Raw genomic sequence first — 24,304 nt, 5'->3', positions numbered from 1 at the left:
ATGCCACTAAGAAGAAAATCACAATGCAAAAACACAGATCCGTTAATGACAATGGGATTACCCATATTATGGAAGTTAAACAAGTGACTAAAACCCCTTCAGAAATGGGGCTCAACATGATTCCCAAGGTAATTCAAAGTAAGAAAATATTCACCTGTCATTCTGTATACAGGCATGTTAAGAAACAGAAATCACAGTACCATGCTATGGAGCACATCTTAAAAAGTCTGAAATTCCTAGCCACTTTATGAGTAGACCACATATACAATAAAAAATGTATTTTAAAAGCATCTCAAAAGTAAACATCAGCAAGCAGCCTGTAAATATCAAACAAAACAAAGGAAACCCAAAGCAGCCCCAGTCTACCCATAGCAGTTGCTTTTCATGCGCTCTGTGGTATTTCTTGTTCTCTGTTACAGCAGAAAGTACACAAAACCTAGGTTTTTTTCTGAATATGGTATTTCCGTCTCAACACTGCTGTCCTGTGCCAGGGCATAAGAACCACAGCTAATACCACAAAACTTGTGAAAAATGTGCAACAGTTAAAGTTGAAACAGACTGCTTTTTAAAGGTTAAGCTTTATAAATGGCAACAATATTTAGCATCTCCCTAGCATCTTCCATCTGCAACTCCAAGTGCTTGATAAACATTCATAAGTGAAGCCTTTTGGAGCCCTCATGCAAGAAAGAAGTTTAATGTGATCTCCAGCTGGAGGGGATTCAGACCAGAGCCAATTCCCTGTCATTAACAGGGGTGCTCTCCATGCATCAGGGAATGATATGTCACTCCATGTAAGGTTTGTACTGCTAGGTACAATGTTCTGCCAGGTCCCTCGCGATCCCTCAGCTATACCTTACCCTGGTGTGGAAGCTCTTCTAAATCATCACTGGTCAGCCCAGGCAAAGGGTGGAGAAAAGCTCCAGACTACCTCTGCTTTCATCAGCCTTGCTGACTTGAAGCCTAATAATTTGTTAGTGCCACATCTTGTGTGAAAATGTTACGGCACTTTTGCTTTAACAAAGTAGATCCTCCTGGGGGAAGACATCGCCTTGAACTTAAAAGGCAATGCCGTGGTGCATTCCTGCTTTGCGCCTGTTATTTTCTCTGTTATTATGCACCTCACTGAAGTCACAGAACTGCTACTGGGCAGCACCTCAGTGTTCAGATTTGCATTTGAAGAACATGCATAACTGTCAAATAGCTTGTCATAGTCTGTCAAGATGATTTGCTCGAATTTCCCATCCCACCATTATTTTCAGGCTCTCCGCCTCTCATTCTAATCCTTCCCGTCCACCTTAGCTGAGGTTTCCTTATGTTTACTTGGTAACCTCAATTTCTCTTCACATCTTTGTGGTATTCTGTGGTGGTCTCGCCTTTGAAATTCTAGGCACAGCTACAGCCGTTGTGCGTACATTAGTTTATTACTGAACATTTCCTTCTTCCTCTTGGCATCCCTTCCCCTCTATGGCTTTATGCAATTTGATTTCACTTACTGCTGCCTCTCTCCCACTCTTCCAAAATTCTCTCAAATTTAGTGCCCTTATTTGATCTCTTTCATTTTACTTCGATACAGATAATGACGACTGTTCATTTTCAGTCTTGTCCCTCATGTTTGCAGCAGGTTGCTGAAATCTCCCTGTGGCTGGTTTGATATTTCATGTTTCTGACACATTGTCGTGGTTTAACCCCAGCCGGCAACTAAGCACCACACAGCCACTTGCTCACTCCTCCCACCCAGTGGGATGGGGGAGAGAATCCGGGGGGAAAAAAAAACAACCTCATGGGTTGAGATAAAGATAGTTTAATAGGACAGAAAGGAAGGACAATAATGATAATTATAATAGTAATAATAATAAAATGACAATAATAATACTAAAAGAATTAGAATACAAAACAAGTGATGCACAATGCAATGGCTCACCACTTGCCGACCAATGCCCAGTTAGTTCCTGAGCAACAATCCGCCCCTCCAAGCCAACTCCCCCCAGTTTATATACTGGGCATGACGTCATATGGTATGGAATATCCCTTTGGCCAGTTTGGGTCAGCTCCCCTGGCTGTGTCCCCTCCCAGCTTCTTGTGCCCCTCCAGCCTTCTCGCTGGCTGGGCATGAGAAGCTGAAAAATCCCTAACTTAGTATAAACACTACTTAGCAACAACTAAAAACATCAGTGTGTGATCAACATTATTTTCCTACTAAATCCCAAACACAGCACTGTACCAGCTACTAGGAAGAAAATTAACTCTATCCCAGCTGAAGCCAGGACACACATCTTTGCTACCTTGGGGTTCCTTCCTAAAGATGTGATCAATGCTCAGAATACTTGAAACACCAGCTCTGCCCACTCCCCTCTCCCCAAAACGAACTGCAGGATCTCCATAACTCCAATAAGAGAAGGAAAGAACCCAATGTTGCACTTTTTATTCATCCATCCATCCATCCATCTATCCATCCATTTTTTCACCATTACAAGCTATTTTGGTGCTCTTTGGGCAGCACTATAAACAGAGGTCTTCCTGTTATGTTCAGCATCCAGTGATGAAATTCTGCCATTGATGTATGATCTCAGTGGGAGCCCATATGCAGTTCTGGGAAACAATTTTCTACCCTCTTTCTTTTCTGGCAGTATGTGAAATCTCCAACTCTCCCGCTCCAGCCAGGAAGTCTCTTTCCTTATTGAGGCACTCACTGAAATGCTGCTTCAAACCCCACTGGAATCAGTGGAAAGACTCCAACTGGCTTCCACGGACTTTGGATGAAGCCCTGATCAGGCACTCCATTCCCTGCAGTGCTTTGGGTTAAAAGCTATTGTGTAGAGAGAGAAGAGTATGTTGATTCATGACGCACTGACTCATTACTGTGGTGTCTGGGCATACGCTATGGGCATTACATCACATCCAGAGTCTTTACGCCTTCAGCGCTGGGAACAAGACATTCCCTGGCTGTGTACAGCCGCAAGCCATCTGCCCTGGTCAAAGCAGGTTAGGAGGAACAAACCAGAAAGCAGAACATCAGGGTGCTGGCCAGTCTCAGGCTAGGACATACTCTCACCAGGAAGGAATGGCAGTGACCTGCCAACGCAAGCTCTACCAACAGGTCCCATCCTTGCCGCGAGAATACAGGTCATCAGTTGGCCTGGCCATGGTCAACACGTGCCCCAGGGCCTCATCTTACGGATCCCATCACATCAGTTCATCTAGAACAAACAGTGATCGCAGGGGACACTTTGCATGCGGACAAATCATACCTTGGTGCCATCCAGAGGGTCTTTATGTACAAATGCCTGCACAAACTCCTCAGGTCCAATGTGACTTAGCCTTTCCTATTAGAGGGGGAAAAAAGAGAGAGGAAGAAATAAGAAAGCGCCCCAGAATCTCTTCTGTTTCGCTTGGTAAGATATCCCCATTGTCTGTCAGCTCTGAATGGTGTTACTGAACTGGTAGACAGCCAACTAGCACCAGACATTAAAATTCATAAGAACAATTAGAGTTATTTCAGCAGAAAGAAGAAAATGAGAATAAATATGTCTCATTACTGACAAGCCACAGTAAGAGCCCTCTCCACTACGCAGAGAGAAAGGTGCTGGATGTACAAGGCCCCATCTGGGAGCCAGCAGACCTCAGTTCTGTGCTTGGCGCTGCCACAGACCTGCTGTGGTGTGGCATTACTCAATAGCCTTGTTTCCCAGCTGTTAAAACGGCAGTAATGCTGTGATCTGGTAACCGTAGCAATCCATTGCTCATCTGCACACACAGTGCTCTGACCCTCCCTCCCTACCCAGTGAAGCTCAGGTGATGCCCCAGGGCGGTGGCTCTGTGCCACTGGGGAAGGAAGGCATTGAAGATGCATGTGCTTACATTAAAGGCATTGCTTACACTGTAGAGTGTCCCAGGCATTAACCAAAACAAGAGTAAATAAAGCACCCAGATCTCTCTTAGTAAAAGACAGGCCATCTCCACCAGCTCCTGAACAAACCTGGCAGTTCCAGCCACACCACTGGCCTTCTTAATAGGCTTTTCAATTCCCTTAAACAGGTTTATTAGAAAAAAGTATTTTCGGTAGGTTGTAAGTCACAAAGGTATTTCAGAGGAGGTATTTTGGAATTCCTACAGCCCAAACTTAGGACACTCAAGCAACAATAAAATCAACGGTAGTTTTGCTTAAGTGAAAATTTTATGGCTACTCCCATGCTATTTCTCTTGGCTTCTCACCTTGCCACTGATAACTGTACAGGACTCTTACTCACAAATAACTGTTACTAAATAAGTAGCAAATAATTCTTACTAACAAATAAGCATCAGACAGTTTTAGTGCAGAGTAGTTGGTGTACCGGATGCAGTAAGTGAAAGAGAAGGTAGAGACCACTGATTACAGTAAAATGGAATGAAAACCTCTGGCTGCATCAGTTTTAAAAGTGCAGCAGTGCCCCCGTCACAGGGAATCTCCCCTTGGAAGACGGTTGTACTGTGGAGGAAAAGAAAAGCAAGAGAAAAACTCCAGGCAAATGACTTCTACTCTGTGGCTTAAGCTATATAAAGCACAGAGAGACAAAGCTGCATGTTCTAAAAACTAACCAAGGTGAGAAGATGATCCTAAATTTGGGGTTTCTGAGCTATTCCACTTCTTGACAAATAGAATATCAACTACCTTCAGAATTCCCAAGGCTAATTCCATGATACTCACTCCAATCCACAGTCCATTTCATGGTTTGTTTTTCCAGCCTTCCTCTCAAGGATGAACACTGTCTACAGGAGGACAGGCAGCAGGGAATCATTACCACATCAAGAGATCTGCAGATGGCAGCAATGTTTTATGTTCTTCTGTGAACATCCAGGAGGTCTACACAGAGGACCTGAACCTGGGAGAAGGGTGTGCAACACAACAGTCTGTCCAACATCTTGGTACTGCAATTGGAGCGATTACCATCAAAAGCCTGTTTGAGAGTGGACTGCAGTCCAACGAGTCCAAACAGCAGGACTTCGTGTGGGTGGTATTTGCACACCCTTGTATGTCCATGCACAAAGTCCCAAAGGGAAGAATGAAAAACACATCAGACAACTCAGATGCTTTGTGTATCTGTAGGAACAGATTTGAACTGTTAAAATTTCTTCCAAATTACTAAAAGGGCTAATGACCAGCCGTTTCAACAGCACCTTCAGGTTGTGGGGCTCAGAGCACCTTACAGAAGTGAGAACCCCTTGACCTTCCTGGGACTATGACTCGGATTTCACAAATAAGCAAGCTGAAAAAGTACAGTGACCTGCCCCAAGATGCACAGGAACACTCTGATATATAGCTTGCTTCCCAAGCACCTCGTAACCTGTCACACCCTGCCTCCTGCTGCAGTGCTGATACAGCAAGGGATGTGCTGCAGCAGCGCAGACGTTTTTTGGTTATGTCTGGAATACTTAGCAGCTGATGGCTTAAAATAATATCTCTGACTGCAGAAGTTGGGAACCATTCCCACTTACCAGCTCCACATGTGTCAGCTGCTGAGCCAGAGTGTAAGGGTCACTGCAGACGCTCAGGATTTCTCTCTGAATTGATGGAGGTTTACTTTTAAAGGCAACCAGCTTATCAGAGACAGCAGCACTGATCTTGACAATCCCTTCTTGCCCATGGCTGAGGGTTGCAAGCTTCTGATTCAGGGTTTGCAAAAGCTGATTCATCTTTTTCCAGTAGGCCTGGAGAGACAGGGAGAGAAAGAAACATAAACCACCCATAAAACCTGAGAAAGGAGTGTTTTTATGCTGAATTTTCCCTTCTGCAAAATACTCCTAAGCCAGCAACAGGTTACCATTTTATTTTCAACAAGCCTATTTCAGAATAACCAGTTGGCTTAATTACAGGTCTGTGCTCTGGACCACAGAAACAGACTGCAGTCAAGAGAAGAGGCAGGCAGGACTGGTGGGTTGGGCTGGCACTGATACGCACATATTCCTGCCAACATCAGGATCAGAGGAGAGGTAATGCTACAACATGAGTTACTGCAGCTTTCTGGAGCACAGCAGCATTTGGTACCTATCCTTTATGTCAGCTACGTGTTGGCTGAGAACTCTACCTGTCAGTGGTGCCTAGTCAACTCTTATTTATTAGGAATAAGAAATGTTTCTAATGCTATTCTCTCCATACTTTTGAACTGAAAGCAGCAGAAGCATGCTGCTACTTGCTGCCCAGTTGGAGTGGTCTGAGCATCGTGTAGCTTTGAGTATTTAATATCCAAAATGTTAATCACTACTGAAGGAAGCTCATATCGTATTCTAAGCACAGCCATGTGCTCAGCAGGATGATCATTACTAAGTTGCTCAGGTTCTTCTCAGAGCTGGAGTAGCTTTTTACAGACAATGAGTGGAGCTGCTGGCCATGGAGGATGGGCAGAAAGAAATGCCTTCAACTCTTCATGACTGACAGATACAGACATCATAAAACTGAGATAACTGAGAGAACTGGTGGATGAGCTCTCAAGACAAGGATTAATTGAAAATGTCCTTGGGCAAAAGCCTCACATGGAGCACGAGGTGTACCCTGCTGAGGAACTCATGGGCTCATGGGCTTTCCCAGCCAGAGAAAGGAGCATCAGGCATGGGTGCCATGAGTGCTTGCTCAATTTCAAAGAGCACAGTCACCTGGGAAAACAGTCTGCAGGCTGGCCTACCACCAGCTCCTCTTCCAGCACAAAGACACACAGTGGAGAGATCCTCTGGCTGCTCACAAGTGGAATAACTCCTCACTCCCCATACAAACAGAATTTAGTAACATCAAGTTGCCAGTAACATCAGTTTGTAATCTGTCAGTGTGAAACCAGAGCTGGCAAGGAGCCTTCTTCTGTTACATCTGTACTGCGCAGCAGATGTACACCCTGGCACCCTCCACGCAATCCTCATCATCGCAACAGGGACTTGGCCGGATTGTGCCTTCCCACAAGGACCAACACACACCCGTGTCACATCCCAGGCTGGACGCAGCCCAAGTGAAGTCTTGGGAAGTACTCCTGAAACCCATGGTTTAGATCCAGCCTTCGTCTTCTTCAGACTTTTGTAGACTGTGGATAGTCTTCAGTGTTAGGCATCGACAGTACTCATGTTTTAGGTGTTCAAGGTACTAGAAACCAAAGTCAGCGCTCCTCTCACATACACGGGATCCCATCTGCACACTGGAAGTAGCATCTCCTACTACTTGACAGTGAAGAATAACACGCTTACGTCTACCCTGTTTCCATTACAGTCTGAGGCTGGAAACCTTTAGAACATTCCAAGTGCTTCAACTTTAGCTGCAACACTTTGTAACTTTCATACAGCTTTTCCAGCAGAAGGTTTCACGTTGCTGAGGAACCTCTCATTTCACTCAAGGAAGATGGTCTCTTGAGCTGGGTTGGAACACGGGCCACATAAGCAGGATGTAGCCAGGCTTTTTTGCAAAACAGAACTGATAAGTCCGAAATGAAGCAAGTACCTAGAAGGCAGGAGGGACTTGTCTTGGAGAATGACAACACATGTTCTATTTGGAAGCAAATCACACAGGAGGAGTGAAAATTGAGTGAGGAAGATGTAAAAATAAATAATTGAAATAATTTTTAGAAAATAAAAAACCCATTCTTTCAGTTTTTATCTGTTCCTGATGTATACTAGCTCCAAGGAAGAGAGACTACTGGCCTTCTTCATGTAAATCCTCATTCAAACAGATGGTCACACTTCTGATTTACAAAGACTGTCCTGGACCCAAACTACTGACCACCATCTAAATATTTCTCTGGTTTATGTCCAGGTGTGTTTGCAAATCTCAGCATAGCTTATGAAGCTCTATGAATAGAATGTTATTTTTTAGTGGAAACTCAAATAGCAACATATTTGGTATTTTGTGAACATATTTTGTAAACAGGGGAATTAAGGGCGGGGGGCACGGCACTGAAATCCAAGTTTTCTACTGAACATAAAACATTTGGCTAAAAAACTTTTAGCTGAAAACTCAGTTGTCTTTCAAAAAGGAGTTTGGATGAGAAATCTTGGACCAGCCATGTCTGTGCAGTATCAAATTCTTCACTGTTTGGATGAAAAGCCAAAAAGCAGCATAAAATTGCTTGAAAGACACACATATTAGCCAGTCTTTCAATAAATCCTTATCAAGAGATCTAGTTTCACCTAGTTTTGTAGGGAATACAGCACAAAAATACAGATACAGACAACAGTAAACAAAGACTCAGGTAAGCCAGCCGCCTAATAAAGAATGAAATGGAAGACACTTAACGGACATAAAAAAATTATTCAGAAATTAGAGCTCTTGAAGAGACTCACTGAAAATCAGTTGGGCACACCCTTGCCTAGAAAGCTTTTCTGTACATGTTGGGGGAGAAATAAAAAAAAAAATCCTGCTTTTGCCCTTTTAAAAGCATTTCCTGCCTTCTTTAAACTACGTTCACTAAATGAAAACAACATTGTTGATTACTTTCAACATGCTGGTAATTATCTTGCCACAAAGTGACCCCCCATTGTACAGGGGCTGCATCCTGGACTCTATCAAGCGATTTCACTTCATTGCCGCATTAACAGTCAAAAGAAGCATACTACTGTTTAATATTTAAAGGAAATGTTTCATTCTTAACTGGGAAAGTTCCTCTGAAGACAGCAGGCCTCAGCAGGTGGCTTAGGAGCTCAAATTTTAATTAAAATTTCTAACTCTAAATGCAAATCACAGCACTTACTAAGAAATGCTTCTCAGCATGGACACCTTTCTAAGCTCATCACAGAGCCTTTAGAAAGTGGACTCTACAAAGGACAGGAGCATACACTGCAGAGGAAAATCCTGCATTGACCTACATGGACTAGATGACCTCACAAATCTTTCAATCTTTAATTTCTATGATTCACAATGGGAACAAGTTTCTTCCAAACAACTAATGGGCACCACCGCTCTTTTGTGCTGTCCCTTAAAAAAGGAAATTTGCATTTGTAGGATATGAGCTGTTTCTTAAATTAATTATTGATTTTGCTCAGGCATAATCACTTGCAATTACAGTGCCTAGTAATATTTGAGAAACAATGACTTGAACCTAATCTAGTCTGAGGCCCCCCAGGGCACCCACAAGCATTGGCACACAGCTATGCATGCTCCAGAGCAAAGGTGTGCAGCGTTTGCTCAGGTAAGGCAAATAAACTATTGCTTTGTATGCAAAAAGTTGGGTTTTAGCATTTATGGCTCTTCACCAGGACAGCGACTGCTTTTAAAGAGCACCTGCAAAGCCCCTGTTCTCTGCCCTTTTGGCTGGTTCCTTCTTTCCAGTGGACGTGATTTTGGTGGGTCTGTATGGGTTTCTCTCACTTCAGATGCTGAAGGGGTGCAAGGCACCTTTCTTGGTGGTTGGCAGGGGCAAGTTCATTGCCTCTTCCCCTTGAGGGAGAAGTTTTACTGCTCTGGTCAATGGAACTGAGGCCACCTTGGCTCTTTCTGAAAGTCCTTTGTGTTCCCTTCACCTCCATCAAAGTGTCACGCAGCTTCCCCTTCCCACCCCTTCTCTCCCATGGGCTGGCCACCCCGGCCAGCCGATCCATGCCAGCCTACAGCTACCCTAAAGCGCCAGCCGCGATGCCAGCCCAGCCCAAGAGCAGCTGTTTCCATTTCTCTCGTGTTTCATGTGGGTAGGAGGGTCCAATTTCATTTCCGTTGTGCTGCAACCCTGCTAATTCCTCCTCTCTTCTCTCCACCCCTCTCTTGCTCAGCCTCACGGGTATGTGCTTTTTGTTCTACTGAATTGCACCCATCTGTGGCCTGAAGCCAGGCCTTGATGTAGCCAATGGAACTGAATTCTTCCACATCCCATGGTTAACCTAGAAGTAATTAGAGACTCTCTATGTACTATTTGCTCTTATCCTTATTATTTTCATGGACTTCGTGGTATTTTTAATGTTTCTGAATTAATTTATGGGGTTCACCCACCTGAATTTGCAAGCAGGTCTCCCAGAGGCTCCATTCACTGTGTCCTACTCTGCCACACACGTGGCTCATGCATTTGAACACCAAGACCATACAGCCATCTAGACTGAGTTTCTGCCCAGCAGGCCACATGCTGCTGTCTTCTGCCACTTTCATGCTCCCAGAGAAGCTACATGTCCATAAATATTTGTATTTTCTTTACATGTACGGACTGTCCCTTGCTGTGTCACCATATCAGCCAAACAGGCTGGATTCAACAGGCGCTATCTCAGCCCATAGATCCTGTGAACTTTGATGGGGATTCCAGCGGCATTAGTCAAACTGCAATCAGGGTCTGCTGCTCTGTGCCTGCTCGCCTCCTCTCTGGGTCCCTGCTTTACAATATCAACCAGCTCAAGCATAGGGCCTGTGAACGCTTTTACACAGGACGGGAAGGAGTAAGCCAAACCCTTGTTAGATTCACTAATGAAAAAGATGACAAAATACAAAGATTGCTTCAAAAAAAATTACCAGACTGAAAATATGTGAAGGAAGGAATGGAAAATCAGATTTCAGCACAGGTGATGAAGGACATAAGCAAATGGAGAAGGTGAGACAAAAAAGGACCATAAATGCCCTCAGAGAAAGGAAGCCTTCATCAGGTACCTTCAGGCAACTGATCATCTTTTTTAGCTCCCCAATGCAATCACTTGACGACTGGCTGCTTGCTCCACTCCTCATTCACTAAACTAAACATCCTGGAGCGCTCCTTGAGCCGCTGTTTGGCCAGGATGGTTGGTCTCAGGTCACGATACTTCACTCCTCTGCTAGACTATAACTTGGGAGATCACAGCTCTGTTGCTATTTGAATTGTGACCACCACATTCAGTCTATGCTATGCCTTCAGATCTTCTGTCTGTAAAATGGGAATGTTATTATCTTACAATTCGACATGCAGTAGATAAATTCCACTGATCACTCCAATGTGTCCCCATGTCACTGCCACAGGGGTACCTAAACTGAGAGATGTGGCTTTCAGGGAAGCTACTACAGGTTTTAACCATTAGAGGAGAACAAAGTTGTGCCCAGGAAGAGGCGTGGAACAGAACATGGCAAAAGGAGGAAAAGGAGGAACCAAGTGGGAAAATCAACTTAACACCTCCACACAACGTCCCAGGTCAGACATCCTCACCTCATCACACGGGGCTATCCTGTGAATCATGTCTTTCAGATGGCCTATCATCCGCTCTTCCTGAAAGTCATACGGGAATGTCTCTGTCCACTCTGTCAGCAACTGTAAGATTTTGGGTCCAAATTTTCTGATCCGAGCCTGAAATGGAAACCAGAATGAGGGACAGGGATTGAAACGTGTTTACTCATTGAAGTCTCCCAGCAAATATGTATGTCACTGAACGTGGGGCCAGATTTTCAAAGAAGGCACTTATGGTTGCACCTGCAAAATCTGCACACATGCAAACAAATAGTGTGGTGCACAAATCACACATTTTGGCATGCAAAATATACCTGAACTTAGATGCATGCACAACTGTTTTACATGCAGATTTAAGTATTCTGCACATGCAATTTGCCAGTTTATGGTTGGATGGACATTTTGTTGGTGCAACCTTTATACCTTTTTTAAAAGCATCTGGCCTTTTTGCTGATTTGAACCATATGTTCTTCCCTTTTGTACTTACAACCCTCTTCTATTTTCATCCTTCCCTGAAAAATTGATTGGAATGTATTTCTTGACCAACAAAGAGGCGTTTTTTTGCTTCTTTGCTTTCTGGCTGTATGAAAAAACTGCTTAGTGACCAGTGGCAGATGTAACATGAGGAAGAAAAGACCGACAAAACACCAGCACTTTAGTAACTTTACCTGGGCTACTGATAACGTTGCTCTCTTCCCACATAAGCTCAAGGTCATGATAGGACAAGGACACCCACTCACATAACACAGAGCTGATGCCCACTTTACTTTTGGTGTAGATTTATCTGAGGATGCAGCAATGGGAATAGTCAGGAAGATATGGGGCAAGGAGGGAAATGCGGGGAACGGCACAATTGGTGCATTAGTGTTATCTCAAAAGATGGCCAGTGCGGCTGCTTCCAAAGCTTTCATCCTCCGTTATCCAAGAACATGTGAAAAGGAAATTGCGTTAAACAACAAACTGCATTTTTATTTACAGAAAACACAGACCAAAACAAACAGCCTTCTTCTGCATCCTACGTACTGTAGCTAAAGTGTACCCTGTAATCAGGAAAAATTATATTCCACAGCTCCACAGCTCTCTGCTTTTCAACCAAGGTGGTTAAAATGCATATTTCAGCTTTCCACCAACAACAGGTTTCAATGAACCACATCTCTAAAAATAACTGCTGTCAGCTAGCATTAAGCTCACGCTCAAAGACCAGCAGGTGGCTGCTAAAGGGAAAGCTTTATTGGAAACTACAAAGGTCTGGGGAGACATTTGCTCCAGCTGTGTAAACTGCTATTACGAATTGAAGGAGGGGACTTTGTGCAAGTCACAGGACACAGGGGATGGGAGGTTGCTTGTGTGCAAAGTTTCAAAGTCAGCCCCACTCTCAGGAACACAAAATCAGCTGTGTCCCACCAACTCTGTGTTACTACAGGCCAGTCCAAAATGCAGATTCACTTCAGGCAGATAGACAGATCTTCGTAATAAGACAGTGTTTCTTGTTTCTTGCAAAGTTTAATGAGCAGCAAAACTTTGCAACGCTCACATTTTAATCCTCCTAAACTTGTATTTGTCATAGCATTGGAGAACAGAACCCATCACACCTTAGAAAAACTGTTTTATGTGGTGCACCTCATACAGATATTTCTATTAACACCGACTATATGGGCAACTCAAGTGTCAGATTTCTAAGCAGCCTGGCTGATTGCTCTCCATAGTGAAGGCAGAGCTGCTGTTACTCATGCAACCAGCTGCCTGGGCAAAAACAAGCACACGTGTTCAGATGTTGGTGATTCAGTATCTGCTGCCAAAACCACTGTTTCAAAGCTGGAAAGGCTGATCTTGAGAATAATTTCAGAATTTTGGGGTTTTTGGAAAGTTGCAACTAATGCATGTTCTTCTCCCCTCCGCTGCACTGAAGGTGCATCTCCTGCTCCAGGTAACGTACTGGATAGGTCTTCATCAATGCACTGAGGAGAGCTTGGGTGGAATCCAGCACTGAATAGGATCCAGTGGGATCCATCTCCACCGCACTGTCTGTGGGACTGCCAGAGGATGCACATGTGTTGTTACACACTGTATCAGTCTGCACAGTCCCTAGGGCAAAACAGGAGGAGTGCCGACGCCGTAACAGCTTGGATTTTCTCATTCTGTTAGCTTGTCACAGCCTCACTACTGCTTCAGCTCGTGTCTGGTGTGCCAGACAGCGCCGCTCTGCAGCACGGCTGTGCGAACGATCTGTCAGTGCCGGCAACGGGAGGTTAGTGGGTAGCTGCATGCTGTTACATAGCGTTCAAAGTGACAGGTAAGGCCAAGAGGAAATACTACTGCACCAGAAGCAAGAAAGCAAAAGGGCAGACGCATTAAGTAAAAACGGGAAAGAGAGTGGTGTGTCGACATCTGCAACTGACAGCGTGTGAGGTTTACGTCCTACCTCCTTGCATCCCGCAGGCTTCATCAGAGCCTGAAAGAAGTTAAGAAGGAAAGTCACCTGGAAAGACTGAGACAGGGGGAAAGGGAAAATTAGAAGACGACTTGAAGTGACTAGTGCCTGGAGCACTGCTCTTGGACATGCATACTAGGATGCCTCAATGTCAGGATCTCAGCGGCAACTGTCATCCTTTATGAGAAGGTTTCATTCAATCCAAAGGGAGGCAAAGGACACACGCCAGAGCCCCAGAATTCTCTGCCCATTGAAAATACCTTACATTTTTCTGCTGTCAAGATAAACTAACCTTGTCCAGCACAGGGTCGTCCAGCCGCTGCTGCTCAATGCACTTGTGACAAACTCGGGACAAAAGCTCATGGGGTTCAATGAAGAGTCTGGAACTCAGCAGGAATGTAAAGATGTAGGCTTTCTGCAGGAGAAAGACAAGCAGACTTGCTGTAAGCAGCCACACAGTGGGTAATATAAGCCATAAAAGCCCTGAACTCCACAGTTTTTGCATTTCCACGGGGACAGACCTTTATATCTAAAAGACATAAGGATTCCTGACCCTGAAAATGGAACTGGTTACAGCGGGTGCAGGAGGCAGTGGCATCTCCTTCCTCCACCCGCATCCACTTCCAGCCTTCGGTTGCCCAAACCCTGTGCAAACATCCAGCGAAGACAGTGTGTAGGTCACTGTACAGGAGCGAGCCCAGGTATAGGAGACAGCACAACCAGGGATGCACGGAGGCCAGTGAAAGCTAAACGTGTAGACACTCAGGCACCTCTGTGTTGTACTGGGTTGTGAGCTGCAGACGCCCCCAGATTAGTCACATCTTGCTATTGCCCTGCAGGTCTCACCCAGCCTGTTTTAAGGAATATTTCATTTATTTTACTAACTGCCCAAAATTCATTTCTGTCAGCCAAGCCATATCACATGCAGTCCCACATCTGTGAAGCTGTGGGAAGCAGGCCTGTTGGATAAATCCTTAGATTATTTAAAGTATTCCAGCAGTGAATTTAAAATATATGCATGAATCCTCAGTTGTTTGCATCCTGACCCCTCCTGGCGCCTGAATTATCTTCTTTCCCCCAGACCTAGCCATGCTCCTGAGCAGCAGGTATAATATTACATATCACACGTTGCTTAATGAAAATCTCACAGCCTAATCTGTCCATTACCTATTTTTATTGCCTTTCTGTTCTTTTTTTTTAATTGATATGCTTCTTTATTACTTATTTTTAGCTGATCAGAAACTGAGCTGCGAGTAATTTAAAACATGCTGTCTGCTCTGCATTGATAACTTTCATAGTCTTCTAAACTGCCCAGAAGTCAACGCTACTCTGTGCTTTGAAATACAAGCCTTTCCACAGAGATACATTAGCACTTAAAAGTCTTCCAGTCAAACTTCGTCCTGAATTCCACTGAGGATGTGCAAAATCCAGTGAAGCCAATGGCCTGCAGGACCATAAACCTGCTTCTAGTTTAGATCTTCACACCATTGGTGAAGAAACACTGAATATTCACTGATGGAGTAAGGATTAGGATCTGGACTGTGCTGTCCAGTGACTGCAAAGTTGGTGTGAATATAAACCCAGGTAAATTATGAACCCATCAGAAGGAGCGTCTCTGTTGTCACTGAGGGAATGCTTTGTACATGCAGAAAAACCTGGATGACTTCAGCAGCTGCTGAAATTCAGCTAATTTAATGCCAGTTCAGACTTGAAGTTTTCTGCTTCGGTCTTCATCTAAACCTCTCCGGGATGCACTGCTATTTTTGAAGTGCTCCGACTGCTATATCACTAATTCATCACCACCACAGCTTTCCCCCCCTACCACGTTCTCTTATTTAAAGGCAGTATCAAGTTAGGGATCTGATTTTTCATGGGAACAATTATAGAGCAGTGAAACAGCATTTAAAGCAATGCATCAATTTACAAAGCTTTAATTGTATGCAGCTTTTAAATTAGCCCTCTTAATTCAAAATTTAACACATTTGCACTTTTGCATAAAGTGCTCCCCCAATTCATCAAAATTAAACTGTTTATTATACTGTGAATTGCTTACTTCAGGGTAGTAATCAGTGGTAGGTATCAGATGCTGGATTAGAGCTTCCAGAGATGCTGAGGTAAGGTTTCCATCCTGGAAGATCAGTCCTCCTTGTTCATCTTCTTTTGAAGTATGTAGATGAGGGCTGAAGCCACATGGGGTAAACATACTGGTAGAACTCAGCGTTTGGGGCATGCCTTCCTACAACAGAGAGAAACTCACATCAGGGACAAGATCCATCAGATTCACAGCCACATCTGTCTTCTGGTTGATTTGAAAAACACAAGCCACTAATGAGAGCTTCCCGTTCACAAAATTAACATGATCCCTTCATTATACCCTCTTTTACTGTTGTCATTGGCAGATCGTGCCTGCGATGGGCAATACAGAGGAAAATGGGACATTTTGATTTACGCTTTTGGGCCAGAAAGTGATGGCAGCTACTTTGGGCTCCCACCCCAATCAAGAGTGCCTGTGAAGATTCCCTTTTTGCTGCCATCCCTGGTCAGTCCCACGTAGGAGAGGCAAGATACTTGGGACTTGAATTCAGCAGGTTCCTGAGCAGAACAGAGCTGGCTGTTTGAACTTCTGTCCCCCTGAGAATGAGGCAGGGAGAATTTAGGGTGAGAGAGGGAGAGAAAAGGGGTGCCACCTAAGGCTTGCTCAGGATGGACCTTGAGAAACGCTCTGTGCCTCTGCTCCCACGCGACAGCAAAGGCATCAGAGCGAGGGGGTAGAAGCAGAAGTCAACTGGAGGAGGATGGAAAAATGAAAGGAGTTGGAGGGAACTACGAACATGGGAGCTGAAGAAGACATTAAAGAGCAAGCAAAAGAGAAATGAGGAGGAGGGAGAAGGCAGACACCTGCACTATTTTTGGAGCCTGAAGTTAGTCAGTCCTAGATCTATACTTAGGGACTAAATACATGTTTCAAAAAGATCCTGAGCACTCATCGACTTCACTAGAGATGCAGAGTCCTCCGCACCTTTGAAAAGGAGGCCAGGCAAACTCGGAGTGCGTAGCCCAGTTTCAAGCTCCCTGTATTTCAGTTCTCTGGGTTCTTTGGGTTGCATTCTAGGCTCCATCTTCATTTTGTGGCTTACAATCAGCTTTAAATGTTTCTTCTGCTAGGCAAAGTTGCTCTGTTCCTGAATTGGTGCAGGGGGATGACAGATTTTGCCCTGAGAGCTTTAAAGCATCTCCAGCTACCTCTGAAATCCCCCTAGAAGCTGCTCCGCTCTCAACTAGAGGCAGCATTATAGGATGTGGACTGGGAAAAGGAGAGTGCATGCTCACTCCCAGGTCAGCAAATGCATCATCCAGAGCAAAGGACCCCTCTGTGACCTGACTACTTGCTTCTAAATTTGATTTTACTTCGTGCGAGGGAGGATGGGAAAGAGCTGATGGAAAGGAAGAGTCCTAGAGCCAACTTCTACTCCCCTGAGCAGCTACAAAACTTCTCCCAGGACTCCAGCTCTCCCTCCTGAGCATAGCCTCTGTCTGCTGGAAGAGCAAGATCTGCACCCCGCGGCCTGCTGAGCCGACACCGACCTCCCACGTAGGAAGGCACAGGGTCACACGCTGACACCGCCTGCCTGCCTCTACGCCTCAGCCGGCTGGTGCTCAGTCACAAGCAGTCAGCAGATATGCCTTATTTTTTAATATATTTCTCTGCCTTCTTCTGTATCCCGTTCCGTCTGCTTTTCTGCCTCTTCACCATCCCATACAACTTCAAAAGCTGCCCCATGGATTTGGCTTAAAAATTCGAGTTTGTGTTTCTCCCTCACATATATCTGTAGATGCGCTGTGACCCAGACAGTCAGCTCAGCCTTCGTTACACGTACAGTATGTTGTATTTACTCCTGCAAAAGCACCTCTCTGCCTGGCACAACCCATCTACTCCCCCAAGCTCAGGCTGCTGCAACTTGCCAACTCAGAGCAACCTTGGGCCGCCGAGGATGAGAAGGGCAGTCTGCCTGTAAGCCAGGCAGGGTGTGAAGCCCTGGGAGAGGCTGGGAGCTGGGTCCCAGCACCGTGGGAGATCAGGCTTTACGAGCAAAACTTGGGTGACTTCATCCTTCAAAGGAGGGATCGTTCCCTGGGAGCCAGCAGTTCGGTTACTGCATCTTATCTCCTTCTGGGAGGCTCACATGGGCTGGGAGCGCGGGCTGCCTCTGGGATTTGCAGTCAAACAAAAAGCAACCAAAATGTCAAAACCAACAAATTCCTGCCTTGACTGAAAAATAAAATAGATGTCAGGCATTTTAGTTTAATTTAAAGACTAGAATATCTGAATGTCATCCCAGCCAAAATGGAAGTTGAAGTATCTAGTTTTAATGAATGTGCAGATGTGCCTGTTAAGGCTCCGGGAGCAAGTAATTGCTGCTTTTTGTGCACAGCTCAGACTCTGTGTAGTAAATGGGAAGGACTGCCAAATCCCATTTGTTACTTCTAACACGCTCTATGTTACATCTTGTTTCTATGGCAATAATCCCAAGAAGGATTGCATGTCCATATAGATCAAGAAATAAATCTCATGGACATATAGCTGTCTAGATGAGGAAAAGAAAAAGATAAAACAGCTGTGAACTTACAGGACACATCCTGGCTTCAGCGTAAAACAGAACTCGAAGTAATAGTTTATTCAGTGCAATCCCTCACTGTCAATGCCATTTTTATTATCAAATAGAAATGTATCTAAACAGGATATTGCCCGAACTTTTGCATCTCATTACATGAGAAATCTTGCTGAAAGACATAGTAATGCTTCTTAAGAAAAAGTCACCTTTTTTTTTTCCCCCCAAAACTTAATAAAAACAGCTGTACAACTGTCACCGAGACATCTGTCTTGGGTATTGTTAAGAAATTAAATTTGACTTTTTATTATGAAGTTCTTGGTCTAATCTCAAGTTTTTGGGCAAGACCTGTGTCATATCTGAGCTGGTGCCTGGTTGCCACCTTACTTGCCACCAAAGAAGACCTGAAGGTTTTAACTTCATGCCTTTTTGCTCCCTGTTAACTGATACTGTTACGTTCACAGCAGGATGAAGGCCAACTGTACAGAGACTAAAAACCTCTTGCACTCCTAAACTTGATAATAACTAACATTAACATTTGGCAGACAGGAATTTAGGACAGGGACTTCTCTGCTCACAACACCTAATTTCTTTTTCTGTTCATGCAGTTTCTGAAGCACTCTTTTCAAAAGTACTAAATAGAAACAAGATCTTGCTTTGAAAGAGCCCAAATATGTGATTGCCTGCAGCAGGCAGAAGACGAGGTTATGCTGTCAATCATTTGCAGAATACAGAAACAAGCAGCGAAGCACTGAGAGAGGAAAACAAAAAAAAGCAAACAACCTCAAGGAGATTTGTCTTATTGTACTGACGGTGGTTTGGATGATGGAAAAAGTAGGCGGTGTAGACAGAGCCAGACCCTTCTCAGAAGAGCACAGTGACAGGATGAGAGGCAACATCCTCAGGCTGCAGAAGGGAAATTCCAGCTGAACGTAAGAGAAAATCCTTCCCTGAGCACTGCGTGAAATTGGAAGAGGGACCTGGAAAGGATGTTCAATTTCCATCCTGGGAGATTTTCAAAACTCAACTAGACAAGGCCCTGAGCAATCTGAGTAAACTTTGAAGTTAGCCCTGCTTCCAGCAGGAGCTTGGACTAATGACCACGAGAGGTCCCTTCTGATTAACTTTTCTGTGATTCTAATACACATCTTTCTCAAACTGTTGCAGTATTGCCCCATTTCTGGGCTTTTTAATATAAACCATGGCAAGTAAAAATCGAGTCCAGATCATTAGATATTTGTAAAGAAGTCCATGTTGAGCTTAAAAACTTTTTTCCACTTTTCCTGGAAACAACAGCTTGCATGTGGTAAAAATGGCCCAAAATCTTAATTGAAGACGACTTGGACTTAACCTGAAGTCAATGAGATTTAAGCATGTGAAAATTCAGCAGGTAAGTACTTCCCTGAACTTTAGTCCAATTCAACACGCAATGTTTTGCTGTTCCTCTCATTTCAGAAGGAAATCAGATGCCAGTTTCAACCAAAATTTGCAGGATGATACAGAGATCTCAAAAGCATCGGACTTCCTCCACGTGCAGCTGGTAGAGGAGAAAGACCCCAGTTAGTGACCTTCTGGGCAGAGAGCAGCAATGTGAGCTGACCTGTCGATGGACTCAAGCGGACTTGTGTGGAGGTGAGAGACCTTACAAATACATCAGCTGAAGGAACGGCATCCACCGACCTTGCTAAGTACAGGGAAATCTAATCATGCAAGAAAAAGCCAAATCGCCAAGTTTCACAAGTTCTGCTGCTCTTATGCGTACTTACTAAGACCTAGAAATTTCCAGCAGTAAACATACTGGAGGGCTGGTGCCCTGACTTTGGAATGAGATACTGCTATACACTGGTCCCCAAACCAGACTTCATGCTTGTGGGTTCAGAAAGAACAGAGGTGCTTTGCTAACAGCACACAGGCTCTGGTGGCAGTGACAAGGGTAAAATATAATGTGTGCCTTGAAGGACCGCTTTGATAAATGATGCTCTGGAGGGAGCGCTGCCGGTGAGGGGATCTTAGTGAAGGGCAGACTTCCACACCCTGCCACGCAAAATGACTGATGATACAGGTGGCTGCACACATACAGCATTTAAACTACCTCTGTGCTCTAAAGGACCGAGACCTGGCGATGTGAAAATGTCTCTGCACCGGTTAAAAAAAGAAAAAAGAAACTTCAAGTGCAGACTATTTCTGGGACTGGTCTCCATTACACAGGACCTCCCATGTGGCAGAAGGCAGGACATGTGGCTCCTTCCTTGCCTACAGAAAACCAAGGTTATACAATGGAAAAAAAAAACCAGATTGGACTCAGCACTGACGTCTCCACAAAGGCACCATAAAACGCTGCTGAGCTGGTACGGTAGCATTTTGCATTAATTTTACCAAAATGTTATGTCCACCAGCAGTGGCACAGTGCAATCAATAATCCCAGCTCTGTGCAGGTGGTGCTCAGCAAGAAGGCACAAGAAAGGTCCCTCCTCACTTGTTGGGGCACTTCGCAGTAAGGTGTCCTCATGACCCTCTATCCCTAAGAATGAGGAGGACAACGGTGTCACACCAGATCATAGTGGGCTCCTCAATGTTCTCCCAGATCTTGGGGTTGTGCGTTCAGCCAAGGATTCTCTGCTTAGGAAATGCAATGGCTCAAGCAACAGCTTGTTCAACTGTGGCTTTTTTGGATTATAAAGTTGGGTTTGCTGGAAGTGAGCCCATTGCCACTGCAGAGGAAATGCACTTCTGGGGTGTTATGATAATAACTGGAACAGGGAATCTTCTCCTGTGTTTATTTTGATCTCTACTCTTTTTTTGCTGTTCTTCTGTTTCATCATTCATCATTCTTGGCTTTTATTGGCTATCACAAAGTGCCTTTTCTTTACATTCTTTTAATATATTTCATACATTCATAAGATTGGAACAGAAATTAAAAAATAATGGCAATATACTACTTTTTAATCTTTCTCCACTGGCCAGGACAGCTCGGTATTCCAACACAGTGATGAAAATAAGCAATCCATAGACACTTCTCACTACAAATTATGCTGCTTACACAAAAATATTTAAGAACTTGATTCACTGAGCCAAAGCAAGGAACCAAAGGATCGCCAATGCTTGGGAGAAAAGCCACCCACAAACTCTGCACCTATCTACATCTGCAAGTGCCTTAAAACCTCTGGAAAACCAGTGTCCAAACCTGGAAAACTGAGCAGGGCATGCTTTAAAGAAAGGACTGCCTAACCATGCACATAACATGGGTCCACCAATCTGCAGCAAGAGAGGTTCAATGTGCTAGAGGATGGGTAACAGGCTGCCAGCTCTGCCTTCCTGGTGCAAGCCAGGTGACCTGCAGCAGAGCCACGAGGCTAAATACCCCACCAGCATTCCGCAACTCCACCGCCTACTGTTACAAATGTCCCCGTGGCAAGTACAGTTAATGCTTACGTGGACACGAAATATTCAGGAAACATTTAATGTGTTTTTCAGTGGCTTTGATGTGATAAGTGCTTTATCCTTTATCAAAAACTTCATCACGCTGTTTACTTTTGATCTTCATTTCATCTCTGCCTTCCATCTGCTCTGCCTCTCTCAAGGCGAAACAAGAGCTGGTACCATGGGATGAATGGAGCGGGGCTGCAGACTTATCTTCCCACCCACTTAGCTTTCAGATTAACAAAATAAATCAAACCCTTCCCACTTCAGGGATGAAAGGCACAAGCTTTTGACAATCTCCCACCAGAATTACAGGAGCTAAAGAGGATGGTAAGGGAAGGTGTGGAGGCTGGGGTGTCCATCTGTGCCATGAGGGAGGCTCCAGTTTCACTCACTATCCTGACCATGATAGTGGGCTCCTCCTTACAAGAACTCAGGACGTGCAAGTCAGTGCTCAGTGAGCACGAGCAGGGGATAAATCAAGGGTACGGGAGACTCAAGGTCAAGCATAATTTGGCAAGGCACAGACTTTAACAAATCCACCTAATCTAGACTGAGTTGGACTGGTTCTTACTCCCATCTGGGAACAGAGGTGGGAGACATCTCCCATCCCATCTCAATCCTGCAAAAGTCTTTATTGATCAAACTTTCACCAAAACCAGAGTTCAAGGAAGTGAAGATGGTTCACACTAAAACATTTTGGAAAAACATCTTGGAGAATTCTTGGCCAGCTTTAGTAACCAAGCCTATTATCCAACCATCACTAATCTCTCTATGTGACATTGGAAGAGCTTTGCGGAAGGATTTGCTCTGCTCCAAAAGCATCACAAACTACGGGATAGAAGAGGAGGACAAGAGAAAGAATCATAAGCAACCAGCATCTTCTCTAGATGGATGCTGGCCCAAACGATCTAACGGACTGCACAGGGCTGCAGCTCAGAGCGGACATACAGATCTCTTCTCCTTCAATGTTTAGTCGCAACACCACCAAAACCAAGGCCCTGTTTGTTCTAATTCACATACAGGTGAATCCTGCCCCAAACAAAAGTCACTGCTGTGATGGACAAACAGTAGGATAGGAAATCGGAGCCAAAGGTGATCTACTAATGCCACAGGTGGCAGAAGAACCAACTCTCAGTCCTATTCATTGGGCTTTGGGGTCCAAGCTATAACCAGAGTTACCATCTAGGTAACTTGGAAAAGACTTTGACTCCTAAACTGAGACTCAAGTAGGTAATGACTGAAGGAGCAGAAACAATTGCGCTGTGGAGCGGGCTGCACAGTGAAGGTGAGTTTTGAACCCTCCCCATTGACAACATCACAGACAGCCTGAACACACAAACTAGAGCCAGAAGGATTTAGCTGTTCGTAGATGCATTATTTGGCATGGAAGACACTTTTATCAGTGATGCTTCTCATCTCTGTCACGTGCTCCCTGTGGGTCAGGACATGGCGCAAGTCCTTCAGCCGTTCCCCATAAAGCACGTGCTTTCTGCTCCGTCCCCTGGGGAACAAACCCTGCTCTGTGCTCTCAGCCAGAACAGCACGAGACACAGTCAGGTCTCATCTGCCTCGGTACCTGCCCACCACTGCCATGCAAGCCCTAGATACCAGTGGGCTCAGCAGAAACTTCAGTAACAGATGCTCATTTGTCTTTACATTACTTCCAGTAATTTTCCAGCTATTCATCTTTGCAGAGGAAAAAAAACTCCAGAAGATAATCATAATGAGTTAAAATTCAGATTTTTCTCTGTTTCTTTGGTAGGGAGGGAAGCAGAGGAAAGAGGAGAGAAAGAATTCTAATGTTTCAGAAAACAAAAGGAAAACCACTGCAAAGTAATTGCTTCCAGTTGTCAAGGCCATGGTTCTAAACATTTTTTTCAGCAAGAGTACCTGGCATTAACAAACTCATAATGTATTTGATGATGAGGTAATTAGGAAACTGGTAGCAGATGTAACTTTCTTTTCACCTTTTCAGCAGGCCATGAAACATTCAATTTACAGTCCATGAAGTTGTGAGATTGCAGAAAACTCAACCTGTCAATCCCAATACTGTTGGAAATGGTTAAATGAGCACTATAATGAAGCTACACAACTTAGAAACACAAAAGAATCACAGGGGGAAAGAACCGCAGGATGGGAAAGGTGGGGAAAAACATTTAACTGCAATATTCTCCAACTCAATAACAATGATTCCATCTCGATGCAGGCTGGCTCCTTCCCCTTTCCTACCCATTCCTTGCAGCAGCTGAGGCACTTTACTGAGATTCCCATGAATGAGACTGCAAGAGCAGCAAGTGAATTTAAGGGTTTGGGGGTATCTAATCAGAATTAGATGACAATTCTATTTCCTTTGATCCCACCTGGTTCTTACCTCTTACTCATTTCCCCTCCCAAATCACTTCCCTAAAGAATTCACCCCCACAGTCCTCTTGTGTGGAGCCTCCTTTGGGTGTTGCAGATCAGGAGGAGGAGGAAAACTCCTGCTGGACCTAAACCAGCAACTCTAAAAAGCAACCTTGGGTAAAGTAAAGGAAAGGAGATCAGAGCAGTAGAGAGTGAGAGGACAGCTCTACAACGTGTCATGGCACACAGTGCCCCAGAGCAGGGGAGGGATGCGGGCCAGGAGCCTCAGGGTGCCGGGAGAACTTTTTCCTGTATAAAATTTCTTTTGGGGGTGACAAAATTGTGCTACACACCCAGTTTGGCCCAAACTGAAATGCTCC

General features: G+C 44.6%; 1 protein-coding gene across 3 annotated transcripts in view; it reads right to left on the bottom strand.

The window, feature by feature from the left end:
- RASGEF1C (RasGEF domain family member 1C) overlaps positions 1–15,778 on the bottom strand; it is a 28,347-nt gene extending 12,569 nt beyond the window's left edge. Inside the window, exons 1-6 of one of the 3 annotated variants that reach the window (XM_050905391.1) lie at positions 15,602–15,778; positions 13,841–13,963; positions 11,100–11,237; positions 6,168–6,170; positions 5,473–5,685; positions 3,249–3,323 (exon numbers count right to left, since the gene is read on the bottom strand). In XM_050905391.1, coding sequence (XP_050761348.1) covers positions 3,249–3,323; positions 5,473–5,685; positions 6,168–6,170; positions 11,100–11,237; positions 13,841–13,963; positions 15,602–15,778 — 729 coding nt within the window. The remainder of the gene's footprint in view (positions 1–3,248; positions 3,324–5,472; positions 5,686–6,167; positions 6,171–11,099; positions 11,238–13,840; positions 13,964–15,601) is intronic. The other 2 variants (XM_050905390.1, XM_050905392.1) reach the window with 2 other exon arrangements.
- Positions 15,779–24,304: the final 8,526 nt, after the last annotated feature.

The sequence above is a fragment of the Gymnogyps californianus genome, chromosome 14, assembly GCF_018139145.2.
Source record: "Gymnogyps californianus isolate 813 chromosome 14, ASM1813914v2, whole genome shotgun sequence".
Lineage (NCBI taxonomy): Eukaryota > Metazoa > Chordata > Aves > Accipitriformes > Cathartidae > Gymnogyps > Gymnogyps californianus.
Note: the sequence above shows the minus strand (reverse complement) of the source record. Positions and strands in the feature narration are given on the sequence as shown.